Source organism: Cynocephalus volans, chromosome 15, assembly GCF_027409185.1.
Source record: "Cynocephalus volans isolate mCynVol1 chromosome 15, mCynVol1.pri, whole genome shotgun sequence".
In the NCBI taxonomy this organism is placed as follows: domain Eukaryota; kingdom Metazoa; phylum Chordata; class Mammalia; order Dermoptera; family Cynocephalidae; genus Cynocephalus; species Cynocephalus volans.
In genome coordinates, this window is record NC_084474.1 from 12,706,464 (window position 1) to 12,724,914 (window position 18,451).

The 18,451-nt window shown below is 41.8% G+C and overlaps 1 protein-coding gene across 2 annotated transcripts in view; it reads left to right on the forward strand.

Moving 5' to 3' along the window:
- Positions 1-18,451, forward strand: part of MRPL15 (mitochondrial ribosomal protein L15) — a 43,163-nt gene that overhangs the window by 2,297 nt on the left and 22,415 nt on the right. The window contains exons 4-5 of one of the 2 annotated variants that reach the window (XM_063079834.1): positions 2,062-2,185; positions 5,640-6,142. In XM_063079834.1, coding sequence (XP_062935904.1) covers positions 2,062-2,185; positions 5,640-5,977 — 462 coding nt within the window. In that variant the 3' untranslated portion in view covers positions 5,978-6,142. Of the gene's footprint in view, positions 1-2,061; positions 2,186-5,639; positions 6,143-18,451 lie in introns of those variants that run through there. The other variant, XM_063079835.1, reaches the window with a different exon arrangement.

The following is an 18,451-nucleotide window of genomic DNA, read 5'->3' on the forward strand; positions in this document are numbered from 1 at the left end:
ATACACGAACACCTGACACTTATTACCATTTATTTCTCATTGTTTTCCTCACTAGAGTGTACACTCCCTTGAGGGCAGGTACTTTGATTCATTGCTATACTTTCAATATTGGAAATATTGGTTCATTATAGTCACTCAATATTTATGGAAGAAAGGAATGAATCAAATCTAATTCTTGTTGCAGTAAAGAAGTTTTCTATTTGTAGGATTGGCTAAGAGTTTATAAGCAAATCAATTTTTGTACATTGTTGATCAACTACTATTTCTTATTTGTCAATAATATTGCTGTGTAGGTAACAAAGTATCCAGTAGAGGGAAGCATATGTTTATGGAAAAATCTTTTAGATTCTTTTGGAAAAAGCAAAACTCATGGATAAAAGCTTTCCAAATAAAATAATTTGAAAAGAATACAAAATATATGGTTAAGATTAGTATTCTACTCTGGATGTGTGAGGAAATACAAGTACATGTGTAACTTAACATATGGAGAAATCCATGACATCATCAGACCTTAAACTGTACATCCCAACAGACTTCAGGTGTGTGTCTACTAAACTAGCAAAAATAATCCTGAAATCTCTACCCAGGGCAGCGGTTAAGTGCAATTATACATCATTTATAGTTCTATAAATTGGTTTATCTTTTCTGGATTTCAAATTCATAGTAAATTGTGAATAATAAGACAGTTTTGATCCTTTAGCACAAAATTACCAATGTGGGAATATATGTTCTCAAGGAAAAAAGTAAAAGAAGCCTGATACAAAGACATTCCTAAAAATGCTATTTATGATACTGAAAATACTGGAACTGACACCATTGCCCATGAATATGGAGTTGGCTAAGCAATCTGCAGAATAATAATTAAAAATCACAAATAGTGTGGCAAGACCCTATTTTGTTGAATCAAATGTGCCATTGATTGTAAATGCACACCAGTATCAGATGTAAAATATGTCTTAGAATTGATGGAATATTGGGCCGAGCCCGTGGCGCACTCGGGAGAGTGCTGCGCTGGGAGCACAGCGATGCTCCCGCCGCGGGTTCGGATCCTATATAGGAATGGCCGGTGCACTCACTGGCTGAGTGCCGGTCACGAAAAAGACCAAAAAAAAAAAAAAAAAAAGAATTGATGGAATATTTTAAAAATACATGAAAAGTTTATAGTTAGTAAAAGGAACTAAATTGAGAACCAGTTTGTTTCATCTACACCAAAATAGCAAAAATTTTCTGTTATCACAAAAGAGTGGTAAAGCTGCCATCTTTTTATTTTTATCAGAATCTATGTTGAAATTAGAGAAAAATATAGCATATCCTAACCAATGTTACTAAAAAGATAACTTTAAAAAGTTCAGTATTACGTTTTCTGGAGTTCAACATTCTAAGAAAAGGTAGACTTATTATATAATTTTTTCCAGCTTAGAGGCTATAGTAAAGTCAGTAGTGAACGCAAAGTGAATTTCTGTTGTCTTCTGCCTTTTTCCCTAGAAGGGGCTGATAGCACCAAAGCTCAGATGTTATCAGATACTCTGTGTTCTCACCCACTCCAGCCCTCATGTCTCCCTTTTTAACTTCCTCTTGCTTATTTAGGGATAAGGAAGGTTATTTTTTATCTGTGTCATACAGCATAGTGTTGTGTTTAAGAACACAGATGCTTGACTAGACTTGCTGGATTAGAATCCCAGCTTTGTGACCTTGGGTAAATTTCTTAGCTTCTCTGTGCTTGTAGAGCAATGACCCTGTCATAGGGTTGTTACAAGGGTTAAACAACCTACTATTAATGAAGTACCAGCAATGGGTGCTTATATAGGTGTGTACTAAATACATAAAATGGAAATATAGTCATTTCAACTTATGGGGATTGAAAATTGGTTAAATAGGGTGGCCTAAATAAAATGTAAAAAAATTTGATAGAACCACAAAGCAGAGATATTCAAAATAGGAGTTACTGTTACATTGTAGGCACTTTGGAGGAGAAAACACAGTTGAAAAAGGAAGGTTGCAGTATTTAATTTATTTTTAGCCAAGCTATTTACTAATAGACCTTGTTTTGACATACTACAGGGTGCTGACACCTTTAAGGCGAAAGTTAATATTGAAGTACAATTAGCTTCAGAACTAGCTATTGCTGCAATTGAAAAAAACGGCGGTGTTGTCACCACAGCCTTCTATGATCCAAGGAGTCTGGGTAAGCTAGTTCTGTGGTTGTTTTCCTTTCCCTCTTTGTCTTATATTGGCTGCTGCTTTTTAATTACTTAGTGAATAGCAAATGTTGGTAGTTGTTGTTTGATCTGTCACATGGATTACTATGACATAAAAAATGAAGCATATAGTTAACAGATATACCAAAGGGTAAAAAAAGACTCAGCCTGTCCTCTGAACTACAGACTCGCTTCTGCCTGCCTGACATCTCCCCTTGAATGTCTAGTAGGGATCTCAAACTTAGTGTGTCTGAAATGTCTCTCATATCTCTGTCACCACCCTGCTCTTCTTGCAGTCTTCCCTGTCTAAGTAAATGACTACTTCATCTTTTTGATTTTTCATTGCAAAATCTGGAGTTCTCTGGACTCTTTCATACCCTTATAAATCCTGTAAGTTCTGTCCTCAAACTGTGTGCACAATCCATCTTCTCCAGCTGCTGGCAGTCTGATCCAAGCCACCATCCTCTTGCCTGGATGACTGTGGTACCTCCTAGCTGGCCTCTGATGTTGCTCCCGTCTGCTAGTAGAGTGATGTGGCACAGAATTCTTCAAGCATGGACCGTCACTTCTCTGCACAAAACTTAAAGTGGTGGCCGTGCTACTCCAACAAGGCCGGGTATAATCTGCACCACCTCCTACCTCCCCTCTGATGGCTACCGCTGCTCACTCAGTTCCATTGCTGGCCACCTGCCCTGGCCTTCCTCTGCTACCAAGCCATTCCACCTTCAGGCCCCTGTCCCTGCTGTATCCTCTGCCTCCACCTAGAATCTTCATGGCTCTGGGCCTCACTCTTCCAAGTCTCTGCTTGTTAGGGAGATCTTTCCTTCCTGTACTAAATAAAAGAGCACGTGTGTGCACACACACACAGGCACGTGCATGCACACATAACGCGCACACAGTCATGTCCTGTCTCCTTGCCTATGTTGTGTGCCCTTGGCAGCTATCACTAGCTCACAAAGTATAATTTTATTTCTCTCTCCTTTTCATTCTCTTTCATGTGATGGGGACCTTTTGTTCACTGCTGTATCTCCAGCCCATAGAGTGGTATCTGATGTCTAGTAGAGGATCACTGAAAATTTGTTGAATGGATAAACTGAGTTTTTTTAAGTGGCAGAGGTGAAAAACAAAGGTAGCTTGTTGACTAAATGCTTTTACAGAGGATTCTTTGGTGCTCTTACATTCAAATGAGAGTTAAACGTTTCTGGACCAAACTGCTTATTAGAAGAAAATTCTTTTAAGATCAATATATAAAAGAGAAAAAGGGAAGTGTTCATATTCTCTCTATATAAAGAGTTTAAAACAAATAACTACCATTTCATTTCCTCATACTTAAACTTTATAAGAATTATTCACCAATATAATTCTTATTTCCCTCCTATTTATTAGAGATGAGCTTTTTATTTTGATCACTGATATTTTTTAGAGTGAGCTGCCTCAAATATGCAAATGAGTATTTTTCTTTAAAATCACAAACATTTTGGAAGTCTTTTTGGTGTCAGTAGAATATTTTTCAGTCATTGTCACCACAGAATGTGGTGGTCGTGTTTGTTCACCAGACAGCTGCTATGTGATGACATGAGCTGGAGTCCTGGGACACGTCATAGCCCCTTGAGATGGTGCTTGGGCCTCCTGGGCAGTCCTGCAGTTGTCCTGGGAGCCTTTCATTGAAAAAGCAGTAAAACTAACGAATCACGGGTTTACCATTCAGTAGTAATTTTGCCTGTAAGTAATTTACTGATTGTACTTTAGTTTTCTAAGTTATGGAAAAAATTTTAATGCACATTTTTCTTCCCTTTCTGCTGTTGCTGTATTGAGAGTAAGAAGAATTATCTCTCTTCTGTAAGCCCCGTGGAAGAAAGTTTATTCAGTCAATTTTTTTTTAAGTTTAGAATAAACTGTTTTAGGCCATAAAAAAATTTGGGGTGGGGGGGTCTATGCAGTTCATTTGGTGTCTGTGGACTAATACTCTCAAAGCTATTTAGTTTGGGACCAGGATTCTCCTCAGAACAGGTTATTTCACTGTGCCTAATTTTCTTAAGGAACTTTTTTTTGTAGGAGGGATAGCTCATCTAAAGTGTTTTACAAACTTCCTTTTAAAATGTATTTTGAAGGTAATTTCTTGATGAGTCAAGGACGTGAAATATTTAATTACTCTTTGTAGTAGATGGAGTATAGGATTGTTTATCCAGAGTATGAACTGGCTTTAGGTGGCTGTGCTTTGGTAATTCTTAGGCTTGACCCTTAGCAGACAGCTTTCAGTTCTCATTTCTGTGAGTGGCCTACAGGGAGTACCTTCTGATTGCCATCTCTCTTTCTCCCAGTGTTGGGAACCTCCTAATAATGAGATGTAATGGGGGTGTAGAAAGCAGCTGTCAGATAGTTGTGGGCAGCAAATACTTAGTCAGTGGCTAGTGTTGGCTAGACACTGTTCTAGGTGACTGACAGACAATATGCAGAGGAGTCTGAAGTTCCTTCCTTCACACAGCTTATGTTTTGGTGGGTGATAGCTAAAATATACTTTATTGTATACCAGCTACTGTATGTGTATGCATGGATTAAATTGGGTAAACTTCGTAACTGCTCTGTGATGCATGTGCTATTATTTTAAGGTTCTCAGTTCTTTAATACTGTTTTGATTTGGGTGACCTGTTTTACGTTTCCAGCTGTGGCTAAGGTTGCATTTCTAAAGCATAATGAGGAGAGTGTCATTGTGTTCATACAATTATCTGTTTGTGTATTTGTGTAATTGTTTCCTAAACTATCTAAAGGCCCTGTGGCATCTGATATTTTATGAATAGGCCTTTTCTCACTACCTCACCTTTGGAACACATGTTTCAGCTACTTGAAACAGTTTAAAAACAAAACTAGGAGTATGCAGCATACTTTTGTTGGTTGGTTTCATGTAAGATTTCATTGCCTACTCTTTGGTTAAGAGAATTCGTTTTAGTGTCATTGGTTTTCCAGAAATCTTAATGCTTCTTCCTAATTTTTAAACAAGTAAGATCCATTTGAGGATTTTAAAAGTCTACATGGCTCTTTGACTTGCAGTTTGGACACCTGAGTTTTCTGTTTCAGGACTTCCTATTAGTGGTGTGGCCAGTGGGGCTCCATCCTGTGCTAATACTCCATAGACAGTATGTCATAAAAATGTTTTATTTTTGTGTTTTTGACCTTAGGAGTTAAATACAGTATTATATTTGTTTAGACATTCACTAACCATTGGTAACCCAGGAATAACTTTGCCTTTCAAGATGCAAACTATTAAAAATGAAGCATTTCCATATGTTTTCTTAAGACAAGCCTATTTAATGCAAAAAGTTTTTGGACTTAATTTCTCATCTCGGTAATATTTAAAAATTAATAATTGGAAGAAAATCTGTAACATAGTCATGTGTACAGCAAATATTGCATCTCTTTTTTTTTATTTGAATTTTTTTTTAGAAATTCTCTGCAAACCTGTTCCATTCTTTCTGCGTGGACAGCCAATTCCAAAACGAATGCTTCCTCCTGAAGCACTGGTACCGTATTACACCGATGCAAAGAATCGTGGTTACCTGGCTGATCCTGCCAAATTTCCTGAAGCAAGACTTGAACTCGCCAGGAAGTATGGTTATATTTTACCTGATATCACAAAAGATGAACTCTTCAAAATGCTCAGTACTCGAAAGGACCCCAGGCAAATTTTCTTTGGTCTTGCTCCAGGATGGGTGGTGAACATGGCAGATAAGAAAATCCTAAAACCCACAGATGAGAATCTACTTAAATATTATAGCTCATGAATTCTCTTCCAAGAAACAGAGTTGTTAACAAGTACTGGAAAAGGGACTAAAACATGTTTTTTTCACTGCATTTTCGTAATGTATAATTCTCCAGATTTCAGTGTAATCATCTCTCATTTTCATCTAAAATTAAAATAAAACTGCAAGATACAAGGACTGGATAGAGCAACTGAGTCTGTGTGGGTTCTGTCTCAAAGATGCAAACTCCCTGGTGGTCTGTTGAAGGAAGATTTTAGAATATTTCTGCTCTTTTCATGATCTTTTCATCTGAACCTTGTCTTGTTACTGTTGTTAATCAGAATGAATGCACAAGTGGAATGGGATTGATTTGTAGGTCTGCTCAGCCAAGATTAAAGCAGATGCTAATGAGTTGGTGGCTTCTCATAATCAGTATTCTCAGGGAAGCCCTGCTACTCAGGTCAAGATGGTAAGCCCTCAAGTCAGGAAGAATTAGATCAGGAAGGCGAGTTTAAGGCTTAAAGCTAGTGAATAGATTAGTACTGGGATATATTTGCTAGCAGTGTTGAAGTTTAGAGAAATAAAAATTTCAAGTGAACTTATTTTCTCAACTCTGTGATAAGAATAGACAATAATGATCAAGACATTAACATTTTTTCTTGAAGGTAAGTGTTCTAATTCTAATTGGTATAATTTAACTTATCTCAGACATTGGAGACTTTTGCCTTTCAGTCATTTCAAATCATTTTGAAAAAATTGTTTAGTGATTATATAAGCCATAAAAACAATTGGTGATATGAAAATTAAACTCAGTTAATGTAAAGGATTCAGCAGTTAATCTTATTTAGCTTTTGAAAAATATATCCAGATCATATGAAAACTTCATTTACCTTACCCAATTAAAGATTGATCTTGAATAATTCATGATAATTCTTCCACAGTAGAAATAAAATAATTCTGGGTTTATTTTCTTTAAAAAATTAAAAACCCTAAACAATGCAATATTTTGTTTTGTTAACTTATCTGCCTCATGTATTGCTGATCTGAGATTCAATTTATAAAGTAATTTGTGTACTGAGAGTATATTTTCAATTTTTAACCCAGGATTATATAGTTTGGTTTTTTATTAAACCATTCCTTAGAACCTATAACTTGTAAGAATCAGGACTGGGACTATCTTCTATGAAATCCTACAAATTTCAGAGGGTAGGTAAAAATTTAAAACATGTTTTAATTTTTTTAGAGACCCCAGGTGACAGAGTTGGTGTTCCAGAATGGTTTGGCTTCATTGATGGGAACCCCAAATCATGGTGCTGGAATAAGACAGTTTATTTTTTCCCCCAGAAGCGCCGAGGTTAGTTCAGGGCTGGTTGCTGGCTCTGCTGCACACAGCCACAGAGCCTGAGGCTTCTCCCTGTTCTGCTCCTCTACCCTGGGGTGAGGTGCTCGTTTTCATTATCCACAATCAGCAAGGAGCAAGCCAGCTTTTCCTAAGGAAGGTTTCTAGAAGCTGTCACACAAAACTTAGTTTATATTCTTCTGAAGGGAGCCTGATGTCTTTACTTTGGCACCTTATCTCCTCAGCTGAAAGTTTTATTACAGTGAGTGAGTATAAAAGATATATTGGACAACCAACAAGGGAATTTACACCTCTTTTGGTATTGAAACCTTAACTGTGAGGTTAAGTGACTTACATTGGACAAATGCAGGAAAAGTGCAAGATTCTATAATTCTGTGTCCACCATTCTGGAATGCTGGGTTCAGTAAGTTATATAATAAATAGGTCAATAAGTTGGTCAATTCATCAGTCTTGTATGCAAAATATTTTTGAAGGAGAATTATGACAAAGCACCAGAAACCATCTGGGAAGAGGCATTTGCTTTTCTCTGTGCCGTATTTTTCTAAATGTTTTTACAATAAAGCTGTCTTACACTATGTTGGGTATTTAAAAAGACATGTTTAAATATAATGCATGGAGGAAGAGAGGTGATAGAATGCAAAGAAGGTTGCAAAGAAAAATGCCAATGAACAAAGAAAATGTTTTTTTATTAACTTATGATGAGTCACTAAGAGGAGTAGAATACATTTTAAATCACTGTTGGGAAAAGTCCCCCCAAACTTTCTGTCATTCTAAAAATAGTTCATGCTTGTTTTGAAAATTATGTAATACTGAAGTATAAAAGGTAAAAAGCAAAACTACATATTCTCTTACTGTTGCCTGTCCCTGACCTACTTCCCAGAGGTCACTAAGCCACTGTCAGCATTTTTTTTTTTAATCAAAAGGAGATAGACTATGTATACTGTTCCGAACTTGCTTATTACATCCAACATATTTTAGACACTTTTCCTGAGTGCTCCCTTATTCTTACTCCCTTATTTTTATGCCATTTGCAGTGGAATCCATTCAGTAAGTCACTTCACCTTTCTTGAACTGTATAAAATACAGTGACAATCTTTGGAAAATATAATGGTTGTGTAAAATGACCTCTAAAGTCTCAGTTGTAATACTTTGGAGATAAAGATGTTGCCTTGGGCTGAGGAAAACTTCTTTGACCTCAACCTATTTGCATGGAAGTGAACTTACTTTAATTTAACACATCCTGTTCTGTATTCGGGTATGAAGTATGGAAGCCAACCCAAGAGGCCATTTTTTGTGTACCAGAGTGTGCAGGCAACACTCTTGGTAGGTTATTGCCTCATTTGTGCTGCAGGAGGTTTTCCTTTTGTGATTCAGTTCACAATTGTACTACTTTCGGAGGTGCTGGTACTTCCTCAACAGGAAAAGTTCTCAGTAGGAAATGAGGGAGGAAGTTAGTCACCTAAAGGTAGATGGCACAGGCAAGAGCCTTGCAGCCCCAGAATGAACTTTTGAGGGCCCTTGGGTTTCCCTCCCCCATCCCTCCAAGTGGAATGACTAAGCTACTCTGACAGAAGGAAAAAGAGACAGTCAGACACAAGGCTTGTTTAATTGTGGTTGTCTTAGGTGGCCTACAGGTGAAAGGAAATTGGGATAGAGTGATAAGTAGAAGAATGAAAACAGGAAACAGATGTCTGGTGACATAATGCTCAGACAGTACTTATTCAGTGAGCACCGGCTTAGTCACAAACAGCTGTATCCTGGTCTTAATATTATAATTGTGCAGATGATTCTCAGCCAAAAAAGGCACGTTCCACAAAATCCGTCCATTCTGTTTAATAAAGGTAACCCTTAAAATGCTGTATAGTGAGGAGACTCAACCTTGTGTCATTTACAGGGGAGAGAGCATGTTGGCAATGGTAGCTTTATCTTAAAGAGTTCACATCACTTGGAAATCTAAGTGTAAATCTAGACCATAAGGCTTTATTTAGCTAGATTTTAGTCCTTTCCTGGTATGCAGCTTCATCTGTTTTCTGTATACATGGCTTATAAGTAAGTCCAAGACCAAAAAAGCTTGAGTTAATGTGCATTTAAAAAGATTTGTCAGGGCCCCACTGGGGTTCTGAGGCACAGAGCCTGGAGAAGCTGAGCTGAGCCACAACTAGGCAAGCTGCTGCCCCTGCCCTGGGACCCCACCAGGGTCCTGAGGTGTGGAGCTGGGGGAAGCTGAACTCAGCCACAACCATGTAAAGAGCACACCAAAGACAACATTTCCATGCAGGTAGCTTACCATAGCTACCACAATTGCCATGGATGCTGCAAAAGGGCTAGTGTCTATAGCAGCAGTCACGGCCACCGTGCAGATGGCATGCCAGACTCAACTGCACTGACACACGGAGAGGCACCAGCAGAGACAAAACAGAAAAAGAAAAAAGAAGAGGTCCTCTCTCTCCACAAAGCACACTCCAGAACAGAAGAAGCATCTGCTTTAGGATAATAGTGGAGGACTTGATCACACCTGTCTCAGTACTGGAAAGATCGTCTAGGCAACAAATCAACAGAAGAACAGTTAATCTATCAGACGGAGAGAACAAATCTATGGTTATTAGAGGGGGCAGGGGAAGGGGAGAGATTGGATAAGGGGCATAAAGAATGAGTATGATTTGTAATAATGAATATGCTAGTAAAGAAAAAAATTTTTCAACTCTTAGAGAAATAATTAGTATGGATATCCTGTTTTTTGGGTTTCTGTTTTTTAATGTAATGTTTCTCTCAATTCTTTGGAAAACTGATTGGCTCTGCAATAGTAGGGAAAGTGTCAGATGACAGTGGTGTAGTTTGTGTCAGAGAATAAAGGGTGCTCTCTGATGTTAGTACAAATCCCAGAATGGCTGTTTCTCTAGGTGCTTTGCTGGAGAGACAGTATGGTGGCAGTAGCAGAGCATTCTGTCTCCAAACCTGGATTTGCAGCTTTGTGAACTTGGCATGTTATTTATCCTCTCTGTGCCTCAGTTTCTCCATCTGAAAAATGGATAATAATTGATCCTAACATATAATTTGTTAAATAAAAACTATAGGAGGCTATTGTTTTGGACTACATTCCTGCACTGGGTCCAAAAAGACCAGACAACTGGAGTTACCCGCAGCTAAGTTGTCACTTAGGCTGTGGTCTGACCTTCTGGGAAGTCAGGACAAAGATAACAGCCAATTTCCCCCATCAGACCAGTTTAAAGCATCAATAGGTATGATAATGAAGTTCCCTCTGCTTTAATCCTTACACAAAAGGGGTAGCCTGAAGTAACCTGGTGTTATTTTTCTATTGTTCTGTCTTCCTGTTCCCACCTTATAAGGAAAGTGACTTTGAAATGACCAATCTGCTATTTGTTGTTTATTTCTGCTTTCTTTAGCCTTTTTCTGTCTGTAAAACCAATCTCCTCTGCTTGGCTCATTGAAAACATTTATTCTATTTTATGGAATAAAGGGTTGCCCAATTCTAGAATCCCGATAAAGCCAATTGAGATCTTCAACTAAATTTGTTGTAATTTTGTTCTTTGACAGGTTGTTATGAGGACTGAAAGAAGTCAGTATTTGCAAAGCACTTACTGCAACGCCTGGCACATGACAAGTGCCACTAGAAGTGTTCCTGAACTGGGCAACTTTTAGAGCCTCTCTTATGTGGAAGCCATTTCATAAATGTTATTTCCTTTCTCCTTAAGATTTTCACATAGTCTGTGGTCAGCCTTCTATAGATCGTGCTAGGATCTCATTAATGAAAAGAAATGCATGCTAATCTTTTATTATTTTTACCAGGACTTACTGAGAAAGTAACGTTTTGAAAAGGGAGCATGGTAGGAATCAGACCCAGAACCAGGGGGATGAAGTTGAATTTCTGACTTACTATTGCTTTGTAAAAATCTTCAGATCCTTCCCTAAACAGGCCAGCCCCCCCACAAAAGAAAACCCCACAAAAAGCAAATAAAACCTGTGGGTCCCATTAATTCTGGAAAACGTATTAAAATTGAGGCAAAAATTTTAAAATAACTAATGTTATCTGATGCTAAAATTTCCAGAAGAGAATCTGGAAACTACAAAAAGGGAAGAAAAAAAGTTAATTGAAAGAAAAGTGAGCCAGGTGCCAGGTACCGTTCAAGCTTTATTAAAGGAAGACAATCTGCTGGGCTGTGCTCAAAGTAGCAGGCAGCCCAGGGCTGCCCTGGAAAGGGGACAGCACCAGGTGTGGGGGTGGTTGAGCTTATATCGGTATGTTGGCACCAAGAGCTGGGTGGTGTAATTCCGGGGTGGGGATTGAATTAGGTTATGGGCATGGAGAGTTCTGCACATGTGGCATTTTCTCTGAAACAATGAGGCTTCTTGTGAAAGAGAAGGGGGGAGGGGAGGGGAGGAGGTGGGCAATGCCATTTTGTTCTTGGGATTGTATAAAATGGCGCTAGTTATATTGCAGATTTATTATTCCTGCCTTTTAAGTATAGGAAAAAGGGGAAAAGGGCAGAGGTCTCATTCTTCTGTAGCTACTTCCTGCTGGTGATGGGCGAAGATATGGAAAAAATAAAAGATTTATGTTGGCGGGTAAAACAATTAGGTGGTGGGGTATTGGTTTCGTGCGGGGAGGCTGTATTCTTCCGGGGAAGGGTCACTGATTCTGAGGGGCTGATATCCTCCTTGCAGTGACAATTTGGCGACCTTTTGGTTGGTGAAAGCCTGCATACGTTCCTGCAAGAAATTAGAGAAACACCAAAAGGGACAGGGGCCAAAAAGTAGGAGGAGGCACAGTTAGGGGTCCTAGGAGGGGCATTAGCCAGGGTATCCAAGGGTTCAGTGAATCGGTTTAAGTTTCTTGGGTCACCCCGGACTCATTTACATAATATCAGCATTCCTCCCCCAAGAAGAGGCAGGGGCCTGCCTTCTCAGCTGTAAGGAAGTAAAATAAAGGGCCCAACAGTTCTGTAAAGCGACTGTCGTGAGTGAGGTGACCTGTCGTTGGAGGGAGGAGATGCTGTCTATGCTTAGTTCTGAGAGTTTTTGATAGAATTGAGAGGCAGTAGCAGGGCCTGCTATTGCAGTTCCAGTTGCAGGAAGGGTCCCTGCCCCAATTAAAATGTACAATTAGTGCCCTACGGGAGCAGGGGCACTTCCTGAGGGAGGGGGCCGAAGTTAGTCCCAGTCCCGTCTCCATCTCTCCATCTGTCTGGAGGGTGATGTCAGGGATGAGTCAAAAGAATATGCAAGAAATCGTGTTAGGGGGCAGGCAGCAGGATAATGTAGTTTTACAAAGGAAATATATTCCGGTTTTAAGGCGTGGATGAGGAGGGGGTAAGTGAGTGGCAGCGTTTGGTGTTAGTGAGGCAGAGTGTGGCAGGCCCCGCACAACGCTGACAGTCCCCACCAAGGTGAGATGAGAGGAAAGTGCAGAGACGTGTGTGGAAACGTTGCGGGCTGCATCGACAGGGAGGGGGGTGACCACGAAAACTTTCTCGTGAAGTGGGAGACAGATGAGTCACTTGGGGACCAGTCTTATTCACTGAGGACTGCATCATCCCTGTGGACCTGGAACCTCCATGTTCCAGGTAAGGGGGAGCATTGAGATAGGAGGAAAAAACACGAGAAGGATGCAAAGGGTTAGGGAGCCAAAAGAATTTAAGGGGGACATTGCCACAGTGAACTTGCTAAGAAGCATCCTACCAAGAGGTGTTAAAGACGTGCCAGGAGAAACCTTCCTATAATGTTCCACTGCTCTGGGGCAGCTGCTGCCAATCCTGTAGCAAGTACTAGAACAGATAGTGTAATAGTAGCTCTTGTGTGAGGGATGTGAAGTGGGCCTGCAGGAGTGAGAGGATAATCACCGGGGGAAAGATCATCCTTCTTTTAGGATTGGGGGAAGAGTGGAGGTCCTTGAGATTTTCAGTTTTGTGGGCCCTAAAATGGACAAAGTGTGAGGAGATGTTGGGTTGGGGGTTGAGCAGAGGGACCCCTCTGGCTTGGCGTTAACAGATTCTTTGGGTAAAGTCTCAGGTGCTAGTTTTACCAAGGATAAGTGATACCAACGGGGCCTTTCTTAGTACTTTTACTGCCATGGAGGTGGCAAGAAGTACTGTATAAGGCCCTTCCCAGCATGGCGAGGGAGGCTTTGGAATTCAGGTTTTCATATACACTTGCTGTCCTGGGCTCAGTTTAAAGTCTGAGAGGGTGGTGGGGAAAGGATGAGGTAATAGAAGGTTGGCCTGTTCCCTAAGATCCTTAATGAATGAAAGAGTAGGGAGATACTGGCCTGAAGTCAATGAGGTGGAAGGGAGAGGCGTGAGAGTGAAGGGTCTACCGTACATAAGTTCAAGGGGGCTGAGGCCTGTGGGCTTTCGGGGGGCAGCCTGTAGGCGAGTGAGTGACTGGTGGGTGGCCAAAACGAGGGTGATTTCTGAGGTGAGAGCATGTGTTACTGCTGTAGCATCCTCTGAAGTGCAGGGAAAAGCTTCAAACCAACCTGGAAGAGTATCTACTAAGGTTAGAAGATAGCATGTCCTTTTGTGGGAGAGTAATATAAAGGCTGAGGAAGGCCTAGTAGGAGTTCATAGCCTATATGAACTGAATTATGGAAACCTAAAAGGATTTGCTCAGCTTAAAAGGGAGGACATAGTGACCAGAGAGAGTATACCAGTTGTCCTTTCTCTGTATCCCCAACTGTTGGAGGTGTTGTATTTCTTGGAGTGTGTATTGGGATAAGGGTGTAGGGGCCATGAGAAGGACCTGAGCAGGAGAGGAAGAGTGGGGGCCTGGTGATTGAGCAGCCTGTTTTGCAGTTAGATCCACCAGTTTGTTTCCCTGGACTATGGGGTCATTGGAGGTTTGGTGTCCTCTGCAGTGTATAACCCCAGCCTCCTTTGGGAGTTGTGCAGCCTCAGTAGCTTGTGTTAGATTTACTATGGCATAACCCACTCGGGGGGCAGGAGTGGAGGTTGTGCTCCTATCTGTGAACCGTGTAATGGGATGCGGGGAGATGTGTGGAAAGGGATTGAGAAAGAGGTCTAAAGCCTCTGTGCAATTGTGTTCTAAGGGTCATGAGTGTTTTGGGATGAGAGTGGCTGGATTTTAAGAAGGACAAGGTTCAAAGGAGAACTGGGAATTTTCAATGAAACTAAGGTGAATAAGTTGTAGGCGGGAAAGGGAGAGAATTGACTTGGCCTTATAGCTGAGAGGGTCTTGACTGTTTGTTGTTTAAGAGTTAGTTTAGAGCTTTCTTATGCTAAAAGGGTGGCTGCCACCAATGCCTGTAAACAGGGACCCATTCTCGAGCTGTGGTGTCTAGTTATTTAGAGAGGTATATAACCAGGGAGAAAATATCTCCTATCTTTTGTCCCAAAACCCTGACTGCCAATCTTTGGGTTTTGGTGACATGTAGGACAAAAGGATGAGATAGGTTTGAGAGAGATAGAGCTGGGGCTGTGAGGACAGCGGCTTTTAATTGCTGGAAGGGAGAATGAATGAGCTTTGTGGGATCTAAAGAAATGGCAGGATCCCCTTTGGCTGCCCCATAAGGTGGATTTGCTCCACACCAAAGTTAGGAATCCATAGGCGAAGATATCCTGCAAGCTCCAAGAAAGAAAGGATTTCACCGTTTGTGGTAGGAATAGGGAGTTCAGAAATTAGACTCGAGATTAAGGAGAGGAAATTTTGGCCTTGCCAGGGACACTGGATATCCCCTGCAGGCCAGCAAATTAAGGAGAGCAACAGTGTGGGCTTGTGAATCCTCATAGGAGGGACTACAAAAGAGGAGGTCACTCACATGTTGTATTAAAAAGCTAGAGGTTGGGGGGGAATTTCAGATAAGTCTTGAGCTAAGGCCTGGCCGAAGAAGTGGGGGCTATCCTGCAACCCCTGAGGTAGTACTGTCCAGGTGAGTTGTTGGCAATGACGTGTGTCAGGATTAGTCCTGTACTAAATGGTATGAGCCGTTAGGCTTTATAACCAGAAGGATGAGTGTATTAAAAGGCGAGCGGATAAGCCATGAGAGATAAGAAAGGAGTTTGTGTACAATGGGTTTTTAAGCCTATTAGGTGTTTGTTAGCGATGGGGTATTGTGGGACATTAGGGAACAAAGAGGGGTTCTGCAGTTTAACAAGGATAGGGGAATGGTGCATAGTAATGGAGGGAGAAGAAGCGTCCCATACTAGGGATTAACCTTGTCCAAGGGGGAGGGGAAGGTGGAAGCCTCAGGGGCCAGGTCTGGGCACGGCCTGTAAGAGGAGTGTTGTAGCTGTAGTTAAAGTGTTTAGGGTAAGAGTAGCTTTGAATTTGAAAAGGATGTCCCATCCCAGTAAGGAGGCTGGGCATTGAGGCCTTATTAAGAATTTGTGTGTGAATTTGGTGTGATGTAGGGGTGCGGGAAAGGGCTTGAGTGATCGTGGGTGGTATTCTGATCCTGTGACCCCTACTATTGTGATAGAGGATGGGGTTGTTGGTCCTGCATATTTAGGAAGGGTAGAGTAAATGGCCCCTGTATCAATGACAAAAGAGATCGGCTTACCTGCTACCAGGTGAGTTACTGTGGGCTCACCATGGTGATCTCTGTGGGGGCCTCAGGCCCTGGGCATCATCAGTCCTCCTCCTGGGCAAATCCGAGAAGCTCCGGTAGGAATGGCCATGAAATCAAAGGCTGCAGGTTGGGGACTGGGCCACTCCCTCTCTGGCGAGTGGCACAGTCAATCCCCCAGTGACCTGGCCATTTGCAGTGAGGATGAGTTATGACGGGCCCATGCCGAGTGGCCCAGCTGACTGCATTTGAAGTAGTTCCTGGGTGGCTTGCCCCTTGAGGCAGCAGGTTTGGAGTATGTGAGCCTTGGATGGCATTAGCCAGGAGCTGGTATCTGGCCTGCTCTCTTTTACAGTTTTTTAAGTATCAGGAGCTGATTGGGTAATGAAGTGAGAGTGTAAGAGGGCCATGCCTGCAGGGGAGTTTGGGTCTATACATGTGTATTCATGTAAAGCCTCAGAGAGGTGGGTTAGGGACTCATTGGGATTTTCATTGGATCTCTGTGTGATTTCTTTAAGCTTGTCATAATCTACTGACTTGTGAGTAGCCTTTTGGAGGCCATGAAGTAGGTGTGTGATCATATTATCCTGGAGATCCTGATGCCTGTGGCCAGCCTGGTAGTTCCAATTTGGGTCAGTGCAAGGAACAGCAACAGCTCCCATAGGCTGCCTGTTATTTTGAGCATGTACCTGAGCCGCCATCCAGACCTGTTCCCTGTACATGGACTTGGACAATTCCTTCCATCCCAGCCACTTCACAGAAGGGTTATAAAAAGCTGGAGCTGAAGCGGGGCTGTTACCTGATGAAGGGGGAAAAGGGGAGGAGTTGGGCTGAGGATGAGCATCTGGAGGTCAGGTGTGGGGAAGAGAGAGAAATGTGGAGGGCTGATGGATCAGGAGATTGATCCGAGTCTGGAAAGAGAGGTTGAGCATGAGCTAGGAGAATCTGAGACATAGGACAGTTTTGACAGAGAGAAAAATGCATTCAGAGATAGGAAAAGGCCTGAACAAGGAATCTCTACAGCTTTTGCCATTTCAGTGAGTGTCTAAATCAAGTGCCATTTTGTGGCCACTGGGATCCATTATAACGAGGCGTTTGAGTTTTAATGTCTCCCCGGAGGCTGAGAAATTGGCCAGGAGACGGCCCAGAGGCATAGAGAGCGGAGTATAGTAGAAAATGGGATGGGATGGGACGTTTAGGTTCAATGTCTCCCTGGAGGCCAAGAAATTGGCCAGGAGACAGCCCAAGGGTGTAGAATGTGGAGGTTTGGATCATGAGGATCCTGTGTAGAGGGTGAGAAAGGGCAAGTCAGTCCTGGTAGGAGAAGCGTGCCAGCAAAAGGCGTCCTCTCTGTTGTCCACCTTCTTTTCGAGAGAAAAAGAGCCATTGACCAGCTAATGAAGCGTCCTTCAATAGCTGAGGGGCACAAGAAGTGTTCCCTCGGCCGGGTGCCTGGGCTTCATAGAGACAAAAGTCGTAGAGAGAGTAGTCAGGGGAACTGTAGAAGTAGGTAGGACAGACCCACAGACTCACCCTGAATTGAGGCCAGTGTTGGATGTGTTGGTTTGAAAAGCAGAGAGTTCTGGAGGCATCCGGTTTCAGCAGGTCCGGGAAGGGTGGCTGAGAGCCAATCACCTCAAGAGAGAGGGGATCGTCCACAATGTTGGCCACAACCCTTCCCAGGTTTTGGCACCATAATGAAAGAAAGTGAGCCAAGGTGCTGGGTACCATTCAAGCTTTGTTAAAGAAAGAAATCTGCTGAGCTGTGCTCAGAGTAGCAGGCAGCCCCGGGCTGCCCTGGAAAGGGGACAGCACCAGGTGTGGGGGTGGTAGAGCTTATATCGGTATGTTGGCACCAAGAGCTGGGTGGTGTAATTCCGGGGTGGGGATTGAGTTAGGTCATGGGCATGGAGAGTTCTGTGCATATGGCATTTTCTCTGAAACCATGAGGCTTCTTGTAAAAGAGAAGGGGGGACGGGAGGGGAGGAGGTGGGCAGTGCTATTTTGTTCTTGGGCTTGTCTAAAGTGGCGCTGGTTATGTTGCAGATCTATTATTAATCACTTCAGATTTAGGCTATGTAATGCTCTGTCTGGTCTTTGTTCTTCTCTCTATATACCTGATTTTTTTCATTTTCACTAATTAAGATTCTTATGTTTATCTTTTAGGATTGATTTATAAACATCAAGATAGTTTAAATTTCTCATATATGGATATATACATTTTAAGTATTTTTTGTTTAAGAGGTAAATGGTGCTATGGTTTGGCCAAAATTCATGTTGAAATTTAATTGCCATTGTAAGGGTATTAAGAGGTGGGACCTTTAAGAGGCAATGAATAGATTAATGCCATTAATGGCGGGAGTGGGTTAGTTATGGCAGAAGTGGCGTCCTGATAAAAGGATCAAGTTCAGCCCCCATTTGTTCTCTCCATCTTGCGTGCTTGCTTCCACCTTCCCCACTTCTGCCATGGGATGACCTTCTCCAGAGGCCAGCACCATACCCTTGGACTTCCCAGTCTCAAGAACTTCTTTTCTTTTATAAATTACCCTGTCCTGGGCATTCTGTCATAGTATCAGAAAATGGACTAAGACAAATGGAAACATCAGGTCTAGAACTC